This window comes from Microcebus murinus, chromosome 1 (genome assembly GCF_040939455.1).
Source record: "Microcebus murinus isolate Inina chromosome 1, M.murinus_Inina_mat1.0, whole genome shotgun sequence".
Taxonomy (NCBI): domain Eukaryota; kingdom Metazoa; phylum Chordata; class Mammalia; order Primates; family Cheirogaleidae; genus Microcebus; species Microcebus murinus.
The window spans coordinates 89961879-89982306 of NC_134104.1; the positions used below are offsets into that span (position 1 = coordinate 89961879).

Here is a 20428-nt window from a genome sequence, read left to right on the forward strand (position 1 = left end):
TACAGAGTAACTGAATAGATTCAGGTTATGTATTTTGGGCAGGAATATCAAAAAAGTGATGTTGTGTTCTTCTTAGTACATCATATCAGGAGGAATATAATGTTGATTTGTTAATATTACTGGTTATATTAACTTTGATTCACTTGGCAAAGGTGATGTCTGCTAGAGTTCCTCACTGTAAAGCTTCTATTTTCCCTTTGTAATTAATAAGTATTTTGCTGGAAAACATGTTGAGTCTATATAAATATCCTGCTTCGTATCAAGGGGGTGGAGTTGTATATTTAGGATAAATTTATAGAATGGGATTGCTGAGTTAAGAGGTAAACACATAAGGAGCTTTGTTAGGTTGCCAACTGACCATCTAAATAATTCGTACCAATTTACATTTTCATCACCAATTTATGAGAAAGCTTACTTCACAATCTCACTAACAGGGTACGTTGTTCTACTGTTTATATTTACTATTTTGCCAGTCTCATAGGTAAGAAGTCGTTTCTCAGTGTAGTTTTAATTTGTATTTTATTATTACAAGGACGAATATCTTTTCAAATGTATCTTTTGTGTGTGTGAATTGTCTGTTTATGTCTTTTGCCCATTTTTCTATCAAGCTATTTATCTCTTTTTCCCTTCAATTATTGATTTCTTTATATGTTAGGACTCTTACCTTTTTAACTGTGATATATACTGCACATACTTTCAGCCAGTTTGTCTCTTGCCTTTTGCTTTTGTTTACAGTGTTTTGTGTCATGCAAACAAATTGTTTTTGTTTCAATCTAGCCAATATTATCAATCTTTTCTATTGTTGCTTCTGGATAGTTACAAAGTCTTCCCTACATTTAGGATACACAGAAATTCACATTATTTCCTTCCAACATTTGTCTGATGTCATATGTATGCATTTCTATCTCTGATTCATTTGGAGTTTATTATTGATAAAGCTCTTGGAGTTTTGTCTTTTTCAAGTGTCGATGCAATTGTACTAGCACATTTTATTTAAAAATCCTTGTCCTAGCCATTCATATGCTGTCTTTATCACATACAAAATTTCTACATGCACTTGAGTCCCTTTTTGGACTTTCTATTCCATTCTCTGGTTTATTTGTCTATATATGTGCCATATCTGCACTGCTCTCATTTTACAGACTTTATAGTATGTATTAATATCTGATATGGCTAATACCCCCTTATAACTTTCCCCTTCCTAGTTATTCTTGCATGTTTACTTTTCCATATGAACTATAATATCACTATGGAGTATAACTCTATAAAACCTTGTTGGTATTTTTACTGAGATCACATTAAATTTATAAATTAACCTAGGAAGAGTTGACATCTTTTTAATGTTGAATTGTCCTATCCTAGAACATGAGATTTCTTTTCCATTTGTTCAAGTCTATTCTTGTATCTTGATAGTGTTTTAAATGTTTCTTTATAAAAGTTTTGCACATATGCTATTAAGTTTAAGCATTTTATCTTCTTAGTTGCCATTGTAAATGGGTCTTTGTCTGTGTTTATATTCTCTAAGTGGTTATTTGTGTGTATGAAGGCTATAAATGTTAATTTATATCCTGTTACTGTACTTAATTCTTGTATTGTTTGATATAATTTTATCATTGATTCTCTAGGTTATACTATCATAATATTTACAAATGGAGGTGGTTTCACTTATATAATTTCTCTTGTCTAACAGTATTGGTTGATACCTCCAAGGCAATATAAAATAGTATTGAAGATATTAAATACATGCACACACACATATTCTTATATCATACACATATATAATACATGTATTATATATTTTAAGCATGTATTCATCATTTCCTAGTTTCTTTATTGCTTTTATCAGGAATGGATACTAAATTGTGTCAAAAGCTTTTTAGCATCTGTTGAGATAATCATATGATTTTTCTCCTTAGATTGATCAATATGATGTCTTATAATATATTTCCTCATATTGAGTAGACTTGCACCCCTGGAATGCATCTCACTTGATCATGATACATTAGTTTTCTTAATGTATATTACTAATCTTAAATCTACAAATACCAAAGGTCTTTGGCAGTGTCATTCAAAAACAATATCCTCTAAGGTATTTATCAAATTGATTTCTGCTAAATCAGAATTCTGGGAGGGGTCATAGGAATCTGCTTTTAACAAGTCCCGTAGAGGTGGTCCTTATGCACACTGAGAACCAGTGGTCTACTATATTCAGTGTGAATTTTTAGTGGGAAATTACTGCAGAGCCTGTTTATGTTAGTACAGGGTTTGCTCCATGATTCCTTTAAAAAGCTGCTTTGTGTCTTAAAATTATAGATTCTAGATCAAGAGCCAGCTGTAGGAAAGTAGATGATATGAAGAAACTAAAAGCTAAAATATTATCTGCTACTTAAATAGTTGTCCATTGATCCATTCACTCATTTATTCAACTTTTTTTAGCATTATGCAAGGATGAGGATACCAAGATGTGTAAGACACAGTTTCTGTACAACAGTAGGAGAAATTGAGAATTACATAAATATTTGTAAAATATTAGGCATTACATTAGAAATATTTTCCAGGAATTATATGCACTTGAGAGGCTTAAAAGAGGGAATGGACCAGAAAAGATTTTTAAAAGGAGGTGCTGCTTTAGATGAAGCATCTTTCCAATGTAACATTAACAAATGGGGGAAGAAATTTATTGCAAAAATCTCACTTACATGAAACATTTTAGAAGTGCATCTCTTACACATGGTGCTTTAGTACACCAGCATATCAACTCTGGTTAAATAGAACTATATAAGATCACTAATCTATATAAGGGAAGAGTTTAAAAGGAGGAATCTCTTTATATAACCTATGAACAAATTTCTTTCCAAGATATCCAAACTTAATAGAAACACTGAATAACATCAATAGCAAAATAGAAAACATCGGTAATAAATGGAAACTTCAGTAAATGGAACATGAAATACCATTGCTTCTATTAGTATGCTTCAAATTCTCTTAAAGAAAAAAAAAAGATATATACTCTTTCCATTAGAATTTGTGATGGTTTGGTTCCACTCCATTTATTCTTAGTATCAGACTTTGCTTGTCTGGGACAACTGCTGTGTGGGTATGGGACCATAAAATCCTGTGACTAACACTCACACCAGGGAAATGATTTTGGATTGGCTTGGTATGGAATGCATTTCTTCTCATCATATGAATGGCCTTCACATGATGAGATGAGAAGGCAATATTTTAAAGTACAAACCTGGTGCTGCTTCGCTCTGAATACAATTCTCCCAAGTCAAATGTAGTAAGGATTTTTTCATTTCCTAATTTTAATAATCTAGAAGGAAGAGGGGTTTTTAATTGCCAACATTTTTATTTACCCAAAGCTGTACAATTTATTGCTGCTTAGGACTGAATGTGCTACAAATTATGTATGCATCAGGTGGCTTTGGCACACACCTTGCATCTGAATGAAACCTGAGCAGGTGTCAACTAAGAAGCAAGTATCACACTGAAGTCTTCGTTTATCCATTCTGGCTGAGCTTTACCCCTCACTCTGCAGTTACTCACCAAATCATTAAAATAAAATGTTCATATTTGAATACCTTTTGGGATTTCCTCAGCAAAGAGAAGATACAAAGCACTTTAATGTGATTTTTTTAAAAAATGTATAGCCATCCAGATTAACAATATAAAATTTGGCTAGCAAAATTATATCCTGGGTAAATTCTGAAATTAAAAATGTATATCTATAATACGCAATTTATTCTGAATAGCCTGTTTAAGTAGTATATTTGTTTTGAACAAACAAAATTTAATGTGCCTTTATTGAGCTCAGCCATATTAATTTTAGTAATTTCTTTATTAATTTACAGTTGGTAATCAGTGGATAAATTACATATCATTCTGTGGTCTCAGAACACATGCAGAGCTTGAAGGAAACCTTGTCACGGAGCTTATCTATGTCCACAGCAAGTTGTTAATTGCTGATGACAACACAGTTATTATTGGTAAGTACAGTATATGGTCCATAATTGTATTCCTTGCCAGCTGACTCACCCCATGCAAAAATCTCTGCTGCAGTTCCTCCCAAGCTTCCTTTGCAGCTGAGAGAGACAATAACACAGTATCTAAACCACTCCTGAAGCATCATTTTCTCTTACTTCATTTCTAACCCGTTTTTACCTATGAAGAAGACAGAGGCATTAAATGGACTCTGCAAATCACAGGATCTAGAGGCAGCAAGTTAACCCAGCAGTGCAGTGATTTGCCTGATCTCAGCAATTCTTTCTTGTTCCTGTATTTTCATTTTGAATCCAAGTGGCTAGGTTTCAGGGATTGAGGAGGGGGCAGAGATGGAGAGGGAAAATGTGTCATAAGCAAGTATCTTGTGGCCATTTGTATGTGTTTACACCATGTCCACCTAACCACCTAAACATTACCGCAAACCTGAAGGTGTGCAAAAGTCAAATCAGAAGGATATTAACCACTTTGGTGCCAGCATTGACTATAGTCAACAGCCACAGATGAACGCTCATGTCGACTGTAGCCAACAGCCGTGATATGACTTTTCTAATTTTTCATTTATAAAAATAAAATTGTGAACACTTAAAAATAACATAATAAAAACATGTATGTATATGTTAACTATTCTGATTTACATTACGAGTAAAGCTGCCTGTAAAGTAAAACAAGCTTTCAGTGCTTTAAAGCTTTTCTCATCACACAAGAGCAAAACGCACAGCACAAACTATCATGCGGACTGTGAGTGCCGGCTGCGGGCAAGGTGTCGCGGCCGGTGAGCACCGGACCGAAGCGGGTAAAAACACTGTCTCTATGCTGACCGTTATTTTTCCTAACATCTATGTTTTGGGTGTTAATCAGGATGTAGAGCAGTCCGGCTTTGTTGATACGTGTGTGGTTGAGAGAATTGTGTATTAATGATAGAATGCAGCTCTGTACAAGGTCACAGGATTGTCAAGGATCACAGAAGGTTTCTCCAAAGCCTTTCCCCACTGACAGATTCGGGAGAGTTACTGGTTATACATTCTATCCAGATTAGATTAACTTGACCGGAAAGATGATGCTCAGCTTCATTCTTTTATACACATGGAAAACTTCATATTTTCATCATTGAATTGTTTTGCCTTCTACTATTGGGTAAAATGAACACTAGAAGTCCAAGATGAAAAACAGAGTATTAATAACCAGCCAGATATATGAGCTAACCAGGTTGGGGGCATGTTACCTAGAGATAGGATGTGTCCCACTGTTGGGAATTCTGCTCATCTGTTTTAAATAAAATGTAGTTTCTCAGCTATCATAAGATACTTTCCTAATCTTTAAGAAACTAAATATTATAGAGCATGTTGAATATATTGGCAATATATATGATCTCTATCCTCCACTGAGAAAAGAAAAAAATCTATCCAGGAGTGATGAGATTGCCTTATCTGGAATATGACTTTAAAAAAAAAAGAAAAAGAATTCTGAAGCCAGAAGATGTATAGACGACGGAATGGTGAAAGAGAAAGGCACACACACACACACATTCTTTTAATACTTGAATAAGGCATTTAAGAAAAATATCTTGTTCTTTGATTTTTTTCTCAAACAGGAATTGAAGCTTTTTGGGGCTTCAGTGTACAAGGTATCTCTTATTTCCCCCAGGCTACTGCAGCCTTGCTCTTCAAAAGCCAACCTCAGAACATTTTTATATTAAATTTGGCAATGATGGTAGAAAAGAAAAAATATTGATGTTTGCCGAAATGGAAAAATAAACAAACAAAGCCAAGTAAAATTCAGTTGGTCTCTTCAACAAGATTTCAGAACTCAAAGTCAAAATTGACAGATGTAAATATTTTCCTTTGAAAGGTCATTTTGACTTTCAGCCTGCTTTATGTAAAGTATAAATGCAAAATAGTTTTCAGCAACAGAGCAAACAGTTAAATAGGTTTGTTCAGTTATTTAATGGACTTATTTTCTAGAAAGAACTCTGGACCCTCAAAGGCTACAGTTTATTTTGGCTAGCAATAATTGATCAATTTGAGACACTATTCATATCCACTATCTTGAAACTGCAGATGTGGCCTGGGAATATGAAGAGGTCTTACTTGCTAGTATTAAGAGGCTATAGTCCTTCCCTCCCCTCCCCTCCCCTCCCCTCCCCTCCCCTCCCCTCCCCTTGTTTAAGTTCATAACACAGAGAACAATGTTTAAAATTCTCAGAGAGGGCCGGGTGTGGTCTCTCACGCCTGTAATCCTAGCACTCTGGTAGGCCGAGGCGGTGGATTGCTAAAGGTCAAGGAGTTAGAAACCAGCCTGAGCAAAAGCAAGACCCTGTCTCTACTAAAAATAGAAATTAATTGGCCAACTAAAAATATAGAAAAAATTAGCCAGGCGTGGTGGTGCATTCCTGTAGTCCCAGCTACTTGGGAGGCCGAGGCAGGAGGACCACGCCCGGCCCTCTCTGAGAATTTTAAACATTGTTCTCTGTGTTATGAACTTAAACAAGGTGGTTGTGTTGGGGAAGCAACAATAAACCTGCTTACTTTTAGAGTTTCCACAGAGATTAAAAAGAACAAAAGAATCTTTATATTTTTCTTGGGAGAAATCTGTTCTTTAAGGCACATTGTCCTTGGTAAAGGAAAAAAAATGGGGAGGGGAGGGGAGGGGAGGGGAGGGGAGGGGAGGGGAGGGGAGGGGAGGGGAGGGGAGGGGAGGGGAGGGGAGGAGAGGGAAGGGAAGGGAAGGGAAGGGAAGGGAAGGGAAGGGAAGGGAAGGGAAGGGAAGGGGGCTCCTGCCTGAGCCCAGGAGTTTGAGGTTGCTGTGAGCTAGGCAGATGCCATGGCACTCACTCTAGCCTGGGCAACAAAGTAAGACTCTGTCTCAAAAAATTAAATTAAATTAAATTAAATTAAATGTTCAGAGAGGAGTTTGAGTAGTTAGGCTGAGAATATTTCTACGGTGTTAAAGGAGGTTAACGTAACCTGTGATTATTTTTTCTAGCATGGCAAACTTGTGCCCAAATTATTCAGTAATTGACATGAGAAAGATGACTAATTGTTCATCCTCGTGCATTTCCTCATGAGGAAATATTTGTTTTCTCACGTTGAAGATCTCTTTTGTGCGGAGCTTTAATTACCTGTTGCCCTGCGTAATCTGGCTGGTCATGAAATCTGTGACCACATCCAGTTTTCTAACTCATCTCAATTTTAGCACTTAACCAAACTAACATTTATTTGCTATCCTAGACAAATGAAAACTACACTTTAAATAAAACTATAGTCTACCTTGTTGACTAACTGAAGCAGTTGTTTTTAATGTTCACTAATCCACAGCAAAGCCCAACAGGGAGATGCAAAACATGAAAGAAACAGTGCCACTGCCCCCCCACCCCCTCCAGAGCTCAAGGGCTGCAGGAGAGGCAGCTACTCCCTCCACCTGACACCTGAAACACTGGGATGGGTATTGTCAAACAGAGGGAGACGGTCCCCAGACCATCAGGGAGGGTGTGTGGATGGGGAAGCTATGTAGAGGTCACGAATGTCAGTATATAAAGGGCAGGCTTGAGTGTCGCACGTGAAGGTCTATAGTTGAGAGGCTGCCCCAGTAAAGAAGGATTGTGTTTATTCTAAAATGTTCTAGTCCTGTGGGTTTCAACTCTGGCTCCTGGGGAGCTTTAAATATATATTTAATTATAATTTAGTGGGAAGTTTCTTCATGTCTGCAAATTTACTTTTAATTGGATCAAAACAAAAAGATGAATTAATGGTAGATACACCGGCAGAGTGGTACACCAATGCCTGGTTCCTACTTCCAGAAGTTTTGATCTTATTGGTCTCATTTGGGGCCTGGACAATGGGGGATTTTTGTTTTTGTTATCAGTTTTTAAAGCTTCCTAGGTAATGCTAATGTGTAGTCAGAGCTGAGAACTTCTATTCTGGTAGCACAGGGAACACAAGTTAAGTGGAAACTGCGGAGTAGCCCAGTGGACTCAACAGGAGAGTTTCCTTTAAAATAGATAAACTAAAACAGGGTAGAGTTGGTATGTTAGTTTTCTATTACTGTTGTAACAAATGACCCCAAACTTAGTGGTTTACAAATATACAAATTTATTATCTGACACTTCTGTAGATTACATGCGTTCTCACTGGGCCAAAATCGGGGTGTCAGGAGAGCTGACACATTCTTTTCAGGGGCCCGTAGGGATTGTCCATTTCCTTGCCTTTTCCGGCTTCCAGAGGCTGCCCACACGCCATGGCCATAGGTTTCAGAGATTAGGACATGGACATCTTTGGAGGCTACTATTCTGCCTACCACAGAAGCATTCACAATTTCTTAAACAAGACACATCAAAAGAATACAAACCACAAAGGAAAAGAAAGATAAATCTAACTATTAAAATTCAGAACTTTATTCATTAAAAGATACCATAAAGAGAATAAAAAGATAAACCACAAACTGAAAGCAGATATTTGCAACACATTTAATACTCAGAATACATAAAGGACTCCTATAAATCAATAAGAAAAGACAAATATCCAAAGAAAAAATAGGCAAAGCAATTGTATGGAAACTTTACCAAGGAAAACATACCCAAGGCCCATAAACATATGAAAAAAATGTTAATTCTTGTTAATATAACAATTAGACAAATAAGAGTTTTTAAAAATACCAGACTGGCAAAAATTAAAAAATTGGGCAATCTAGGTATTAGCAAGGCTGTGGAACAATAGACTCCCCTCCACTGCTGGTGGGAGTATAAGTTGGAAACCACTTTGGAGAACATTCTGGCCTTACCTAGTAAACCAGCAGTCTACTGCATGCGGAGCCGAGGTAAACTCTCACATGTGTATGCCAAGAAACAAATATTCAAGTGTGTAGAGCAGAAATGTGCGCCACAGCAAAACTCTGGAAGCAACCCAAACATCCATCAATAGTAGAATGAATAAATAAATCCCTGGTGTGTTTATTCAAGGAAAATAAATGTGTTACAATTATGCACAGATAAATCCCGAAGACATAATACTAAATGAAAAACTCTCAAAAGATTATATGCTATATTATTTACTTACATAAATTAAAAAGTTAGAAGTAAATTATCTTTTGTTTAGGAAAACATGCAGAGCATGGTGAACACAGCGTTCACCACAAAGTCTCCCTCTGGGTCAGGAAATGGTCTGCATGGGGAGGTGCTGGAGGCCTTCTGGGATGTGGTAACATTGTCTTCAGCCTAGGTCATAAATTCAGTGATGTTTATTTCATTATTGTCGAAATCGTGCATATATGTTTTTATACACTCTTTTGTGTTTTGCTACATTTCACAATTTTTAAAAAGTTTCCTAACAGCAGAGTCAGAATAGATCATTTTCTAAAAACTCAGTAGTTTTAAATGATCAGACCACTTTTTTTGTAAACTGTACTGTGCAGTTACTATAAAAAGTAATATGTGAATACAATACATATATTGGTTGTAAACAATATATCCTAACTCTAAGGATGTACATAAAGCAAAAGCTCAAAGTTCCCCTCATTTCCCCCTCTCTCTTCACTGGAAGGCACCTACCATTGTTAACAGTTCAGTGTGTATCTTTCTAGATCTCTTGCTCTCTCATCTTCCTCATATGTTATGTAAAGATAGGGTAATACTGTAGCTGCTGTTCTGAATTTGATTTTCGGAACACAGGAACATTTAACAACAAGAATGGAGGTAGCATTTATATCCATCAATATCTTATTGTCAGTGTCTCATTTATTCAATTCATCTAAAATTTTTTTTCATCCCTTTCTTCACACTCCTATGCAATAGTAGCCAACTCACTTATCCAGGGTGGTTGAGAGTCAGTGCTCTGGGAAACTACAGACTGGCCTCTAAAGAAGGGGGATTACCCTTTCTCTAAGAATTCCAGCTCAGGTTGCCAAGAATGCCAGGAATGTATCCCTCCCCTCCGGAGTGTGGGGGCCCACCGTGGTGGGAGGGGGTTAGGGGCTCCTGCGCGCGCGCGTGTGTGTGTGTGTGTGTGTGTGTGTGTGTGTGTGTGTGTGTGTGTGTGTGTGTGTGTGTGTGTGTGTGTGTGCAGGAGCCTTCCTTCCTCCAGGCGAGCTCACTTCCCTAGTTCTCCTGCCGGTGAACCGAGCAGCCACGTCCGCCCGGCCCAGCAGCTCCGCCTGACAGCGGCCTCTGCTGGGGCCAGGGGGTAGTGACGCCCTAAAGCAGCGCTATGGGGACTTGATTCTTACAGTTCTCACAGTGCGCATTTGGCGTGATTTAGCCGGAAAGGAGACTTCTTTGATGCGAATGCTGCATTCCAGCAAATTGTTGCTTCCCATGGCACTGTTCTCTGGCGCAGATACTATAGAGTTAATAAGTAGGTGATAATAATGCCAATAATTAACATTCGTAGAGCAGTTTATAGATCAGTGTTTTCACGTGGTCTTATTTGCCAGAACAACCCTACAAGGTCTATATTATTTTCTTACTTTATGAAAGATCATATTAAAGCTGAGAAAGATTAAGTGAATTGTCCAGGTTAACACTAGGCCAACTGTCAAGCTCAAAGATTTAGCTGCAAATTTTATAGCATAACCAAAATGTAAGTGTATTTTATAAGGGATGATTTGCTAACAAAACAAAGCATTTCAATACAGCACTCCAATAGCCCTCCCACGTTTCTGTAGGGTGCGCCTTCCTTTCTCTGTCACCCCGGGCCACCATGAGGCACCATTCACATCCGTAGTCATCATAGATTTGCATGTTAGCTATATGATAATATCCGGGCAAATGGAAGTAAAGTCTCTTCCAGAAAGGGCAGATTTTTCTGAAACTCTCACCACTTGGGCTCACGGCAGGGCTGCCATCACCTACAGCTCTGGCTGCCCGAGTCACAGGGCCACCAGCACACCTGCCCAGCCCGACCCCTCTGCCCCACCTCTGCAGAAGCAGCGGAGTGTGTGACTAGGGCAAGAGGAGCAAGAAGAAAAGACCCAGGCCTCTTCTGTAGTTTGTAGGACGCCCGAAGGATTCAAAGCGTGAAGCCTCACTGATTAATACAGAAAACGTGACGGGGTTTCTGAATCCACGGCAGAGAATTGCAGAAAGCACAGGTTGAACTAATAGTAAAATATGTGCCCTTCACATGTGAAAGTCAACATTCTCTCCTCATTTGGATTTAAAAATAGAATGGAGAGAAGTTGGTACAGAGGCTATTGTCATGCTACACAAGTGAGGCAAGAGAGTGGAAAGCCCAAAGCCACAAGCGACAATCTGTATTTGAGATTACACTCTATTGATTGTGAAGGCACTCTTGAGTGTTGGCATTCATAATTATATGACTATAAGTTAAAATCTACAGGGAATCTGATCCTTAACTGTAAAAGCAAAGCCATCTTCTCTACTGCACAGGTAAACATGCCTCTTTTCTTTAAGTGCTGGATGATTATATCAGAATCCTTTGCACCACAAGGTAGAAAATTCAACTAAAAGTGTGTAAAACAATAAGGAAAATATATAATTTCACATAACAAAAGGTCAGAAAGTTCAAGGGTTGAAGACCCTTCTTTCTGCTCTGCCATCTTCAGCTTGTCTGTTTGTCCCCTAGTGGTTGCAAAATGGCTGCAAAAGCTCCGGACATCATGTCATCAAACCCCTCAAGCCAAAATATCCAAAGACTGGAAGAGACAACATCTATTTCTTGTGTACCCTTTACACAAAGGGGAGAAACTTTCTCAGGAGCCACTCGAAGATTTTCCTTCATGTCACATTCACTAGAACCACATGAAGTGCCTATCCTTAAGCGAGTCACTGGGAAAAATAGTGAAATTACCATGGCTGGCTTAGACTGATGGAGATTCACCCTTGGGTTAGGGAGGGCCCCACCACCCTAAAGTACATCTTCCTTAGATAACCTGAACAAAATTAGGGTTTTGTTGGCAAGGAAGAACTGAGTAGAGGGGTCAATCAATGGTGTCTACCACAATAAGAAGGTTGTTTAGTTTCACTGTTTTGTCCTTATAGGTTCTGCCAACATAAATGATCGAAGCCTGCTGGGAAAGCGTGACAGTGAAATGGCTGTCATTGTGCAGGACACAGAGACGGTCCCTTCAGTAATGGATGGAGAAGAGTACCAAGCTGGCCGGTTTGCCCAAGCTCTTCGACTACAGTGCTTTAGGTGAGCCCTTCAAAGCTGTGTCTCTTTGGCATAGTTCCACTGCCACGGGCACTGGGACCCAGCCCTGCCCTCTGATCCTTAGACACGTGCCATCCAGGTTCTTCTTTGTCTAAAATAGTGTCCCCCTGAATATGTGACATATACCACCAGTAGTATGTGAAATAACTTTGGGTGGTACATGAACATTTCTGATAGCTTTTTATTATTTTTAGGTGCAATAGAAAACACTAGCATTTTAAATATATTAGTTGATGTAGAGCCAGACCAGGTCAAACCATCTAGTGTCCATATAAGTTTTTAAAAGTGAGTCCAATCTTAAAAATCAAAATAATTCCAGTAATAGAAGAATATAATAAACATTATTAAAGGAGTATGCCAGTGACTACTGGTATCAAATTTAAATGTAGGAACTTCTGTTCTCAGGTTTAAGATGACTCCAGATGTGGAAGATCCCTGATCTTTGGCAAGAAGATGTGAGTTTTAAACAAATCTGTGGTCAAGCAGAGAGCACACTGGGCTAGGAAGCTGGCCTCATTTAGGCTCTGTGACCCTAAATAAGTCCTTCCTTCAGTAAAGCGTTATTTAGTTATTTCTAGGGCTGGGACTCTGATTGTCCCCAGCCTCTGTTGTCTATTCTCCTCAGCAGTCAGAGGGATCCTTCTTGAACCTTCTAGATCATGGCGCTCCTCTGCTCACAAGTAAACACGGAACAAGTAAAATCCTTGTTCCTAACAAAACCTTTTCTCCTTCTTTCCCTTGCTCACTGCAGACCCACTGATCTCCCCACTCTCTGTGGAACACGCTGGCCACTTTCCCACTCTTAGGCCATTGCAGGAAGTCCACGATTTCATGATTCTAGAACTATGTGCGCCATGATGTGATTCCGTGTGGCCCTTACAGTAAGACCCAGCAGGTGGCCCCGGTATAGTTGGAGGCAGTGCGTTATGCCATGTGGGAAGGGCACTGCAGCACTGTTATTTTGATCCTTTATGTGTTAATGATCCACTTTGGAAATGGACTCACTTGCAGACAGGCACATAATGAGCACTTTATTCGCTAGAAATGTGGAGGCCATTTCCCTCATTCCTACCAGTCCAGACTCTGGCTTCTGAGACCAACATAAGCTTCAGTTCTAGAGACATTCCTTCTGCTCTGTGCCCAAGGAGCTCAGCAAATCCATCATCCCTCAAAATCTGTCTGTCAATACCTTCTAGCAACTTTTATTGCTTTATTTACCGCCTTTGTTATTAACTGTTTTGCCAGTAAGAATATTTTCAAACCACTGACATTTCAAGAAGCATCTAATGTTAATTTGTTTCATTTAGCAGGGGAGAATTTAAAATTAGTACCCTGCTAATCAGCCCATCGATTGCCTACTGCAGAATATATATGGAAATAAATATTTCCTTTTTACTGTAAGCTGGAAATATGTGTCATGTATCTTTTCAGTTTCCTGAGAACTTAAGTATTCTGTTTAAAACGGTGGGCTTCTATATAACTTTTTAAATGAATAATGATTATAGAGGTAGAAGGCTCTTGATTCTAACACATTTTTATTGTAGAAATTTGGCAAATACAGAAAACTAAGAAGATTATATTCATCTATAATACTACCACCCAGTGCTAACAATGTAAACATTTGATACATATCATTCTACTTTCCTCTATACATATATACATAAATACACTGTATTTAAAAAAAATTAGAATCTCACAGGTCTATAGTGTTTTTTATTATTTAAATAATGTTACACATATTTTCCATGTCATTAAGTATTCTTCCATATGTTAATGGCAACATCATATTTCATTGTGTGTATATGCAATAATTCCATTAGCTAATACCTCATTGTTTGCAGACTTTTTTGCTGATATAAAAAAATGGGTATGTTTGTAAATACTGTCTTGTTCACCTTCTTAATTGTTTCCTTAGACTACGGAAGCTGCCTGTGCTCTAACTTCTTATTACATCACTAGCAATGTTTTAGAGGGTTTATTCCTTCTATCTTTACTGAGTTCTACTATTTTATTTAATCTTTGCCCATTTGTTGGATTTCAAGTAGAATTTCATTATTTTAATATGCATTTTTAGAGGTGTTTTTTTTAAAAGAATGTGTTTATTATTAGCCACGTGTAAGTTGTTCATTTGTAAATGGGGTGGGGAACCTATGGCCTAAAGGGCACATGTGGACTTCTAGGTCCGTAAGTGTAGCCTTTTTACTGAGTCCAAATTTTACAGAACAAATCCTTCCATTAAAAGGGATGCAGGAGAGAAAGATGAAGCTTTTCTTGCTTCCTTTGGTGTTTAAAAAAGAACAATTTTGAACTCCGAAGGCTGCGGGTCTCCCACCCCCTTTACCCAGTATGTTGGAATGTTTAACTTTCTTTTAATGATTTATAAGTGCTTTCAATATGTAGGATGCTCATTCATTTGTCATATGTGTTGCAAATTTGTTTTGTCATTTGCCTTTTAATCATATTTAGAGTATTTGGGGGAAATATTTCAATTCTTATTAATCAAATCTGTTTATTCTTTGTTTTTCTCCTCTTTTCTTGCATATTTAGAATAGTTTCCCCAGTACAAGATCAAGCATTTACTTATATTGTCTTCTAGTACTTGTTTGATTTTACTTGTTGCATTTAACATCTGTAGTTTATTTTAATGTAAGAAATGAAGCCGGGGCTGTAACTTGTTCCCCCAACTAACCGGCTGATCCAGATCTGTATGATGTGCAGTAGGGTTCTTGGCAGCTCCAGTCTGCAGAACCTCTTCATGATACACTGAATTGCCACATGTTCTGACCCATCTCTAGTCTCTCTATTCTGTTATATTGATAGTCTGAGTACTTGCACACCAGTGTGATACTATTTTAATTACTGTGGCTGTGCATTTTAATACTCTTTTTGCCATACTGCTTCCCCATTAGTATTCTTTTTCATAATAATCTTGGCTATTCATAAATATTAATTCCTTCACATGAACTTTTAATTACTTACCCAAGTTCTCTCAAATCCTTATTATATTTTTTATTGGGATTATAGCGGATTTATAGATTAATATAAAAATAATTTACATCTTTATAATATTGAGTCATCCTGTTGAAGACAAAGGTGTGGACTTCAATTTATTCAATTATTTTATTGTTCTTCAAAAAAGCTTTGGTCTTCATTATTGAGGGGGAGGAGGGTTGTTTTTCAGTAAATCATTCCTTTTTTTATTTTTTTTCTTTTATGTTGATCCTATACACTACATGCAAATTTTATTCCTAAATACTTTATTTTTCCTGGCAATTTTCAAACTGTCTTAAATAGGCAGTTATTCTTAAACAACTATTTTCACTGTGCCCCAGTGGCAAACACAGAAAATGTATTAAAAAGCACATAAAAACTTTGTGTCAATTGTAGCCTCTTTTTATTATGAAATGTTCCCAGAGATAAATGTTACGGCTTAGAGCACAGCCACTTTCTCAGTTGAAAAAAATGCAGCTTCAATCCATTTTCCATCTGGGCTATTTTTGAATAGAAATAGAGAGACACATCTCAATGTGAAATCAATTCTAAATTGAGACAGAATCAACCATCAGAGTACTGCACTGAATGTCACAGCTATGAGCTGATGAGTTCAAGTCCTAGAAAATTATCCAAACTTTACAGATATAACCATCATTTAACAGAAACCATTATCTATACAAGTAGAGCTCAGAGTCATTCAAAGTGATAGATATGAGGAATGGAAAGACAGAAATAATTTTTTGTGATTTTCCTAGTATCCCACTTTTTGTGATGAATAAACAAATATAAATAATTGCCATTATACACATCAAAATAAAATTAAACTAGTTTTCTCTCAAACTTTAATCCTTAAAAGAATACCCAAAGTACTTTAAGTATCCTTAAAAGAATACCCAAAGTACCCAAAGTAAATATTCTATTTACTGTGCAATTTAATATAAGTTTCTTATAATTAAAATACTGACAGGGAAAATATTTTTTTGTTAAGTATTGCATATTATAGACTAATTTAAATACTTTTTCTGCAAACAAGCCCTTTAACTGATATCTTAGTGGACACATTGACTCTCCTCCTGCTCTAATTTAAAAGACAAGTCACAAAAAAGACCCTTTTTGCCTAATTTTCATCACCTTAGACCTGGTCCAAATCAAAGGTATTATTATAATTGACTTATTTTCATCACTTGCACTATCTTTCAGATTTGTAGCAATAACATTTTGCTTTCGGTCTCAATTAGCAGCCAGGATCTGTGTGAGATCATCATCCCTTAAATCTTTCTTTAAAAGTTACTCCCATATAGTCTAAAGGAGGTATTATTTGAAGTAGAAATAGAATTTTGAGGTTAAAAAATGCAAGAATCTTAGTTAGCCCATGGTACCAGACCCATTTTTAAAAAACGTTTTTATGTAGTGGAAAAAGTGCAGATTAAAACTAAAATGAGTTGCCCTCTTATCTCTATCAAATTGAGCTTTTTAAAGAGTTGATAATGTTGGAGATGACTGGAAGAGCAAGCATGGTTAATACTGTTGTGTTGGTATAGCCTTTCTTGGAGTAATTTTTTATATTCTTCAATACAAAAATTTTCATTCTAGAATTTCTCCTAATAATCATAGAAATTCACAACATATTGTATATGATAAATAAATTCTGTTCATGGTAGCATTGCTCCTAATAATGAAAAATTGGAAACCACCCCAAAAGTCCATAGTAAAATGGTTGGTTAAATTAACTTTATGTGATAGGAAGCTCTGCAGCCATTAAGAATGATGATGTAAATTTGCTTATGTTTATTTAAATACAAAGAGGGCCATGATGTGATGCTGTCCAGTTGTTAAATCCAATGGCCGATGCTAATCTGAATTTGATACAGTTCTCTTTGACATGCCTCCTTGTAGGATTCAAGATACCACACCCCCCTGCAGCTGGTTGCTCCTCCTCTCCCCTGCAACTGGGGTACACCTGATCCTCTTTCCCGTCTATACTCACTCCTTGATGAAGTCAGTAAAAAACATATGGCTTTATGAGCATATGGATGAGGACAATTCTCAAATTTATATCTCTAACCGAGCCTTCTCTCCCAACTCCAGATCCATTTATCCAACTGCATTCTCAGCATCACTTGGATCTTTAATAGAACTCTCAACAGGCTCAGAATTAATTTCTGGTCTTCTCCCACAACCCAGCTCTTCCCACAGAATTCCCCATTTCAGCTAATGGCAACTGCAGCTGTACCTTCTTCCAGTTGCTCACAACAGAAACCTTTCAGTCATCTTGGATGCCTCACTTTTTGTCACTCCCTACATTCACTCTGTCAGTAAAACTTGTTGGCACTGCCTGTATATCCACTGCCACTCAGGCCTGAGCCACCATCGTGTCTCACACAGGTGGCTGCAGTAACTGCTAACTGGCCCCACTGTTTCAACCCTCCTCCCCACCCAGTCTATTCTCAATATAGCAGCCGTTATTTTAGTTCATAAGCTAAATCCTGTTGTTCCTCTGCCCTGATGTCCACAGTGAGTCTCCATTTCACTCAGTGTAAAAACCAAAGCCCTTGCAAGGCCTGTTTTCCCACTGCTCTTTCCGGTATGCACAGGCCTTTTCAGTATTCTTTGAACCCACCAGGTATGTGAGAAAAAAGCTCTGGACTCTGAGTTCAAGCTCAATTACTGGTGTGTCTCCAAACCTTAGTTTCTCATCTATACAAGGGGAATCATCTGTCTTGCCTACCTCACAGGAAGTGCTTTTTAAATCTAATGGCTTCTATAAGTACAGGGTTATTATAATTTTCAAATATCACTTCTAAAACGTGTCTTGCTTTGCTTGAGAATGTTTTGTTCTGTCTAATCCCCTATTTACACATGATCTGTGTAACATCTAGTATGTGTAACATCAGACAACAGCTAGTATGTGGCTTATTCTATGGCAGGCATGAGGGTATGCGGATATGAGGGAAGCCATGTCATGGTCTCTTGAAGAATTTGCATTCTAGAAGTGAGAGATGGGCCTATTAAAAACAAAAAGTGTGTAAAATATTGTCAGTGCTTTGATAAAAACAAAGCATACATAAAGTATAGTAGGGAACAAAGGAAGAACGTTCAGATCTCCTAAGATTAACTGGGATAGATGAGAAGATGGATCCATGAAAAGTACTACAGAGCTGATCTTGTACTGAATCCTGAAAGATAGCAGGTGGGGTTAGGTAAATAGATGGTGAAGGAGAATTCTCCCTGACCACTCTCATCTCATGATCTTAAAGCATGTGAATTATTTATCACTACTGTAATTAATTCCATTTGTGGGTGATCACTTATTCATTTTTGGTCCCACCCATCAAATTTAACTCTAGGCAGAGAGGCTCCATGTCTGTCTTATTCATTTCTGTACCCTGGAGTTCAGCATAGTGCTTGGCCCAAGGGAAGAAAAGGGGAAGGAAGGGATAGGGAAATGGGGGGGGGGGAGCAGAGAATGAGAGAAGGAAGGAAGAAAAGAAGACCAGGTCCTGATTAGGAGCACAGGATTGGGAGTCATTTGGTCCTGGTTGGAGTCCCAGATCTACCACTTAGCAGCTGTATGACCTTGAATGTATTATTTAATCGCTCTTTGTCTTAGTTCCCTTATCCATAAAATGAAGACAATAATCGTTGCTTTTTCAGAGTTGTTAAGGATTTAAGGACATAGTCCTTGGAAAGGGCTTATGTTTTGAGGGCTAGTCCTATCTCCAAGGTTCTGACCACCTTAGGCCAAACTACAGGATGTTCTTAGGACAAAATTAAGGTCTTTCTGTCTGTCCAACAGGTAAAACATTCAAGGATCAAAGCAACTTCAGTTGTTTTGTTTTGCAACTTAGAATGTGTGTGTGTGTGTGTGTGTGTGTGTGTGTGTGTGTGTGTAGCCTGCAACAAACTGCTTTATCTTGGTTACTCAGTCTGAGGGACACTTGTGTTTCAGGGTTGTCCTTGGCTATCTTGATGACCCAAGTGAGGACATTCAGGATCCAGTGAGTGACAGATTCTTCAAGGAGGTGTGGGTTTCAACAGCAGCTCGAAATGCTACAATTTATGATAAGGTGAGGCTCATATATTTCCTCCCTTTTCATATTGAATCTCATCACACACAAAAAAATAAGAAAATATTATTGTTTCTTCATATTATTACTATAGAGTATTCTTAATGAACATAAAAAATCAATACATTTCCAGGTTGTAGTAAAATACCTGTTTGTAGATGCTGAAAAACAAAGTCAAAGAGCATCATGGACTTTGGTGTAGGAGAGACTTTAGTGTCATGCTGGTCTTTCATCTGATGCAGGAATCCCTCATGAACATCCCCAGCATGTACTCACCCGGCCTTTGTACATCTCTAGTAGCAAAAAGAAGAGAAGACAATAGGATCAAAAAATGAATTGGAGCTAAACCCAGCTCACCCGGTTGCTGGTGTTATAACCTGTGTATAGTGATTTGACTTTCTGAGTCTCCCTTTCCTCACTTATAAATTGGAAGGGATATCACTAGGGTGGTTATGAGGATAACGAGTAGTCTACTAAATGTATGTAGCACATAGTACAGAATAAACAGTATCCATTCTTATGATGAAGTGTATTAATAATGAGACACGTCCTTTGTTGGATAGCTCTAATTTTAGAAAGATGCTTTAAAACCAGCTCCATTTGATGCATATCAAATGCATCTCCTGTGAAGTCTATGCATTGGTTATGATAAAGAATGTACAAGTGTTGAGAGTTGTCTAACAGTGGAGCAGGTTACCTCAAGAGGTAGCCAGTTTCCCATCAAGGAAAATATTCAAACTGAGATTTGTTGACCATCTATGAGAAATTGGGCAAGAGTGTGTTGTTCTTCATGATTTCCAGAGTCCCTTTCATGACTTCATCATTCTTAATGAAACATGACTACTATCTACATGGCCTTATTTCATACTTAAGACTCAAGGCTATGGTCAAATAGATTATTTGCATAGAGTCAGTCTTTAATATATAATTTTAAAAACGCAATGCACAATCTTGTTTGAGCCCCAGGTTAGCGGGAAACATCTATAAAAGACATTTGAGGATAATAGGATAAATCTGCATATGGACCATAACTTAAATGACATTATGGAATTAACTTTCTTAAGTGTGAAAATAGTACTGTGATTATATAGGCACATGTCCTTATTCTTAAGAAATAAATGCTTTAGTATTCAGGGATCAAGTGTTATGATGTCTAAAACTCATTTTCAATCAGGAAATTGTGTTACATATTAACAATGG

At 37.6% G+C, this 20428-nt stretch overlaps 1 protein-coding gene across 4 annotated transcripts in view; it reads left to right on the forward strand.

Annotated features, from left to right (window-relative positions):
• The window catches only part of PLD1 (phospholipase D1), a 209030-nt gene that overhangs the window by 180018 nt on the left and 8584 nt on the right, over window positions 1-20428 (forward strand). For all 4 annotated transcript variants that reach the window (XM_012736396.3, XM_012736400.3, XM_012736399.3 and 1 more), the window contains 3 exons: window positions 3855-3989; window positions 11996-12149; window positions 19111-19228. In XM_012736396.3, the coding sequence (XP_012591850.2) occupies window positions 3855-3989; window positions 11996-12149; window positions 19111-19228 (407 nt within the window). The remainder of the gene's footprint in view (window positions 1-3854; window positions 3990-11995; window positions 12150-19110; window positions 19229-20428) is intronic.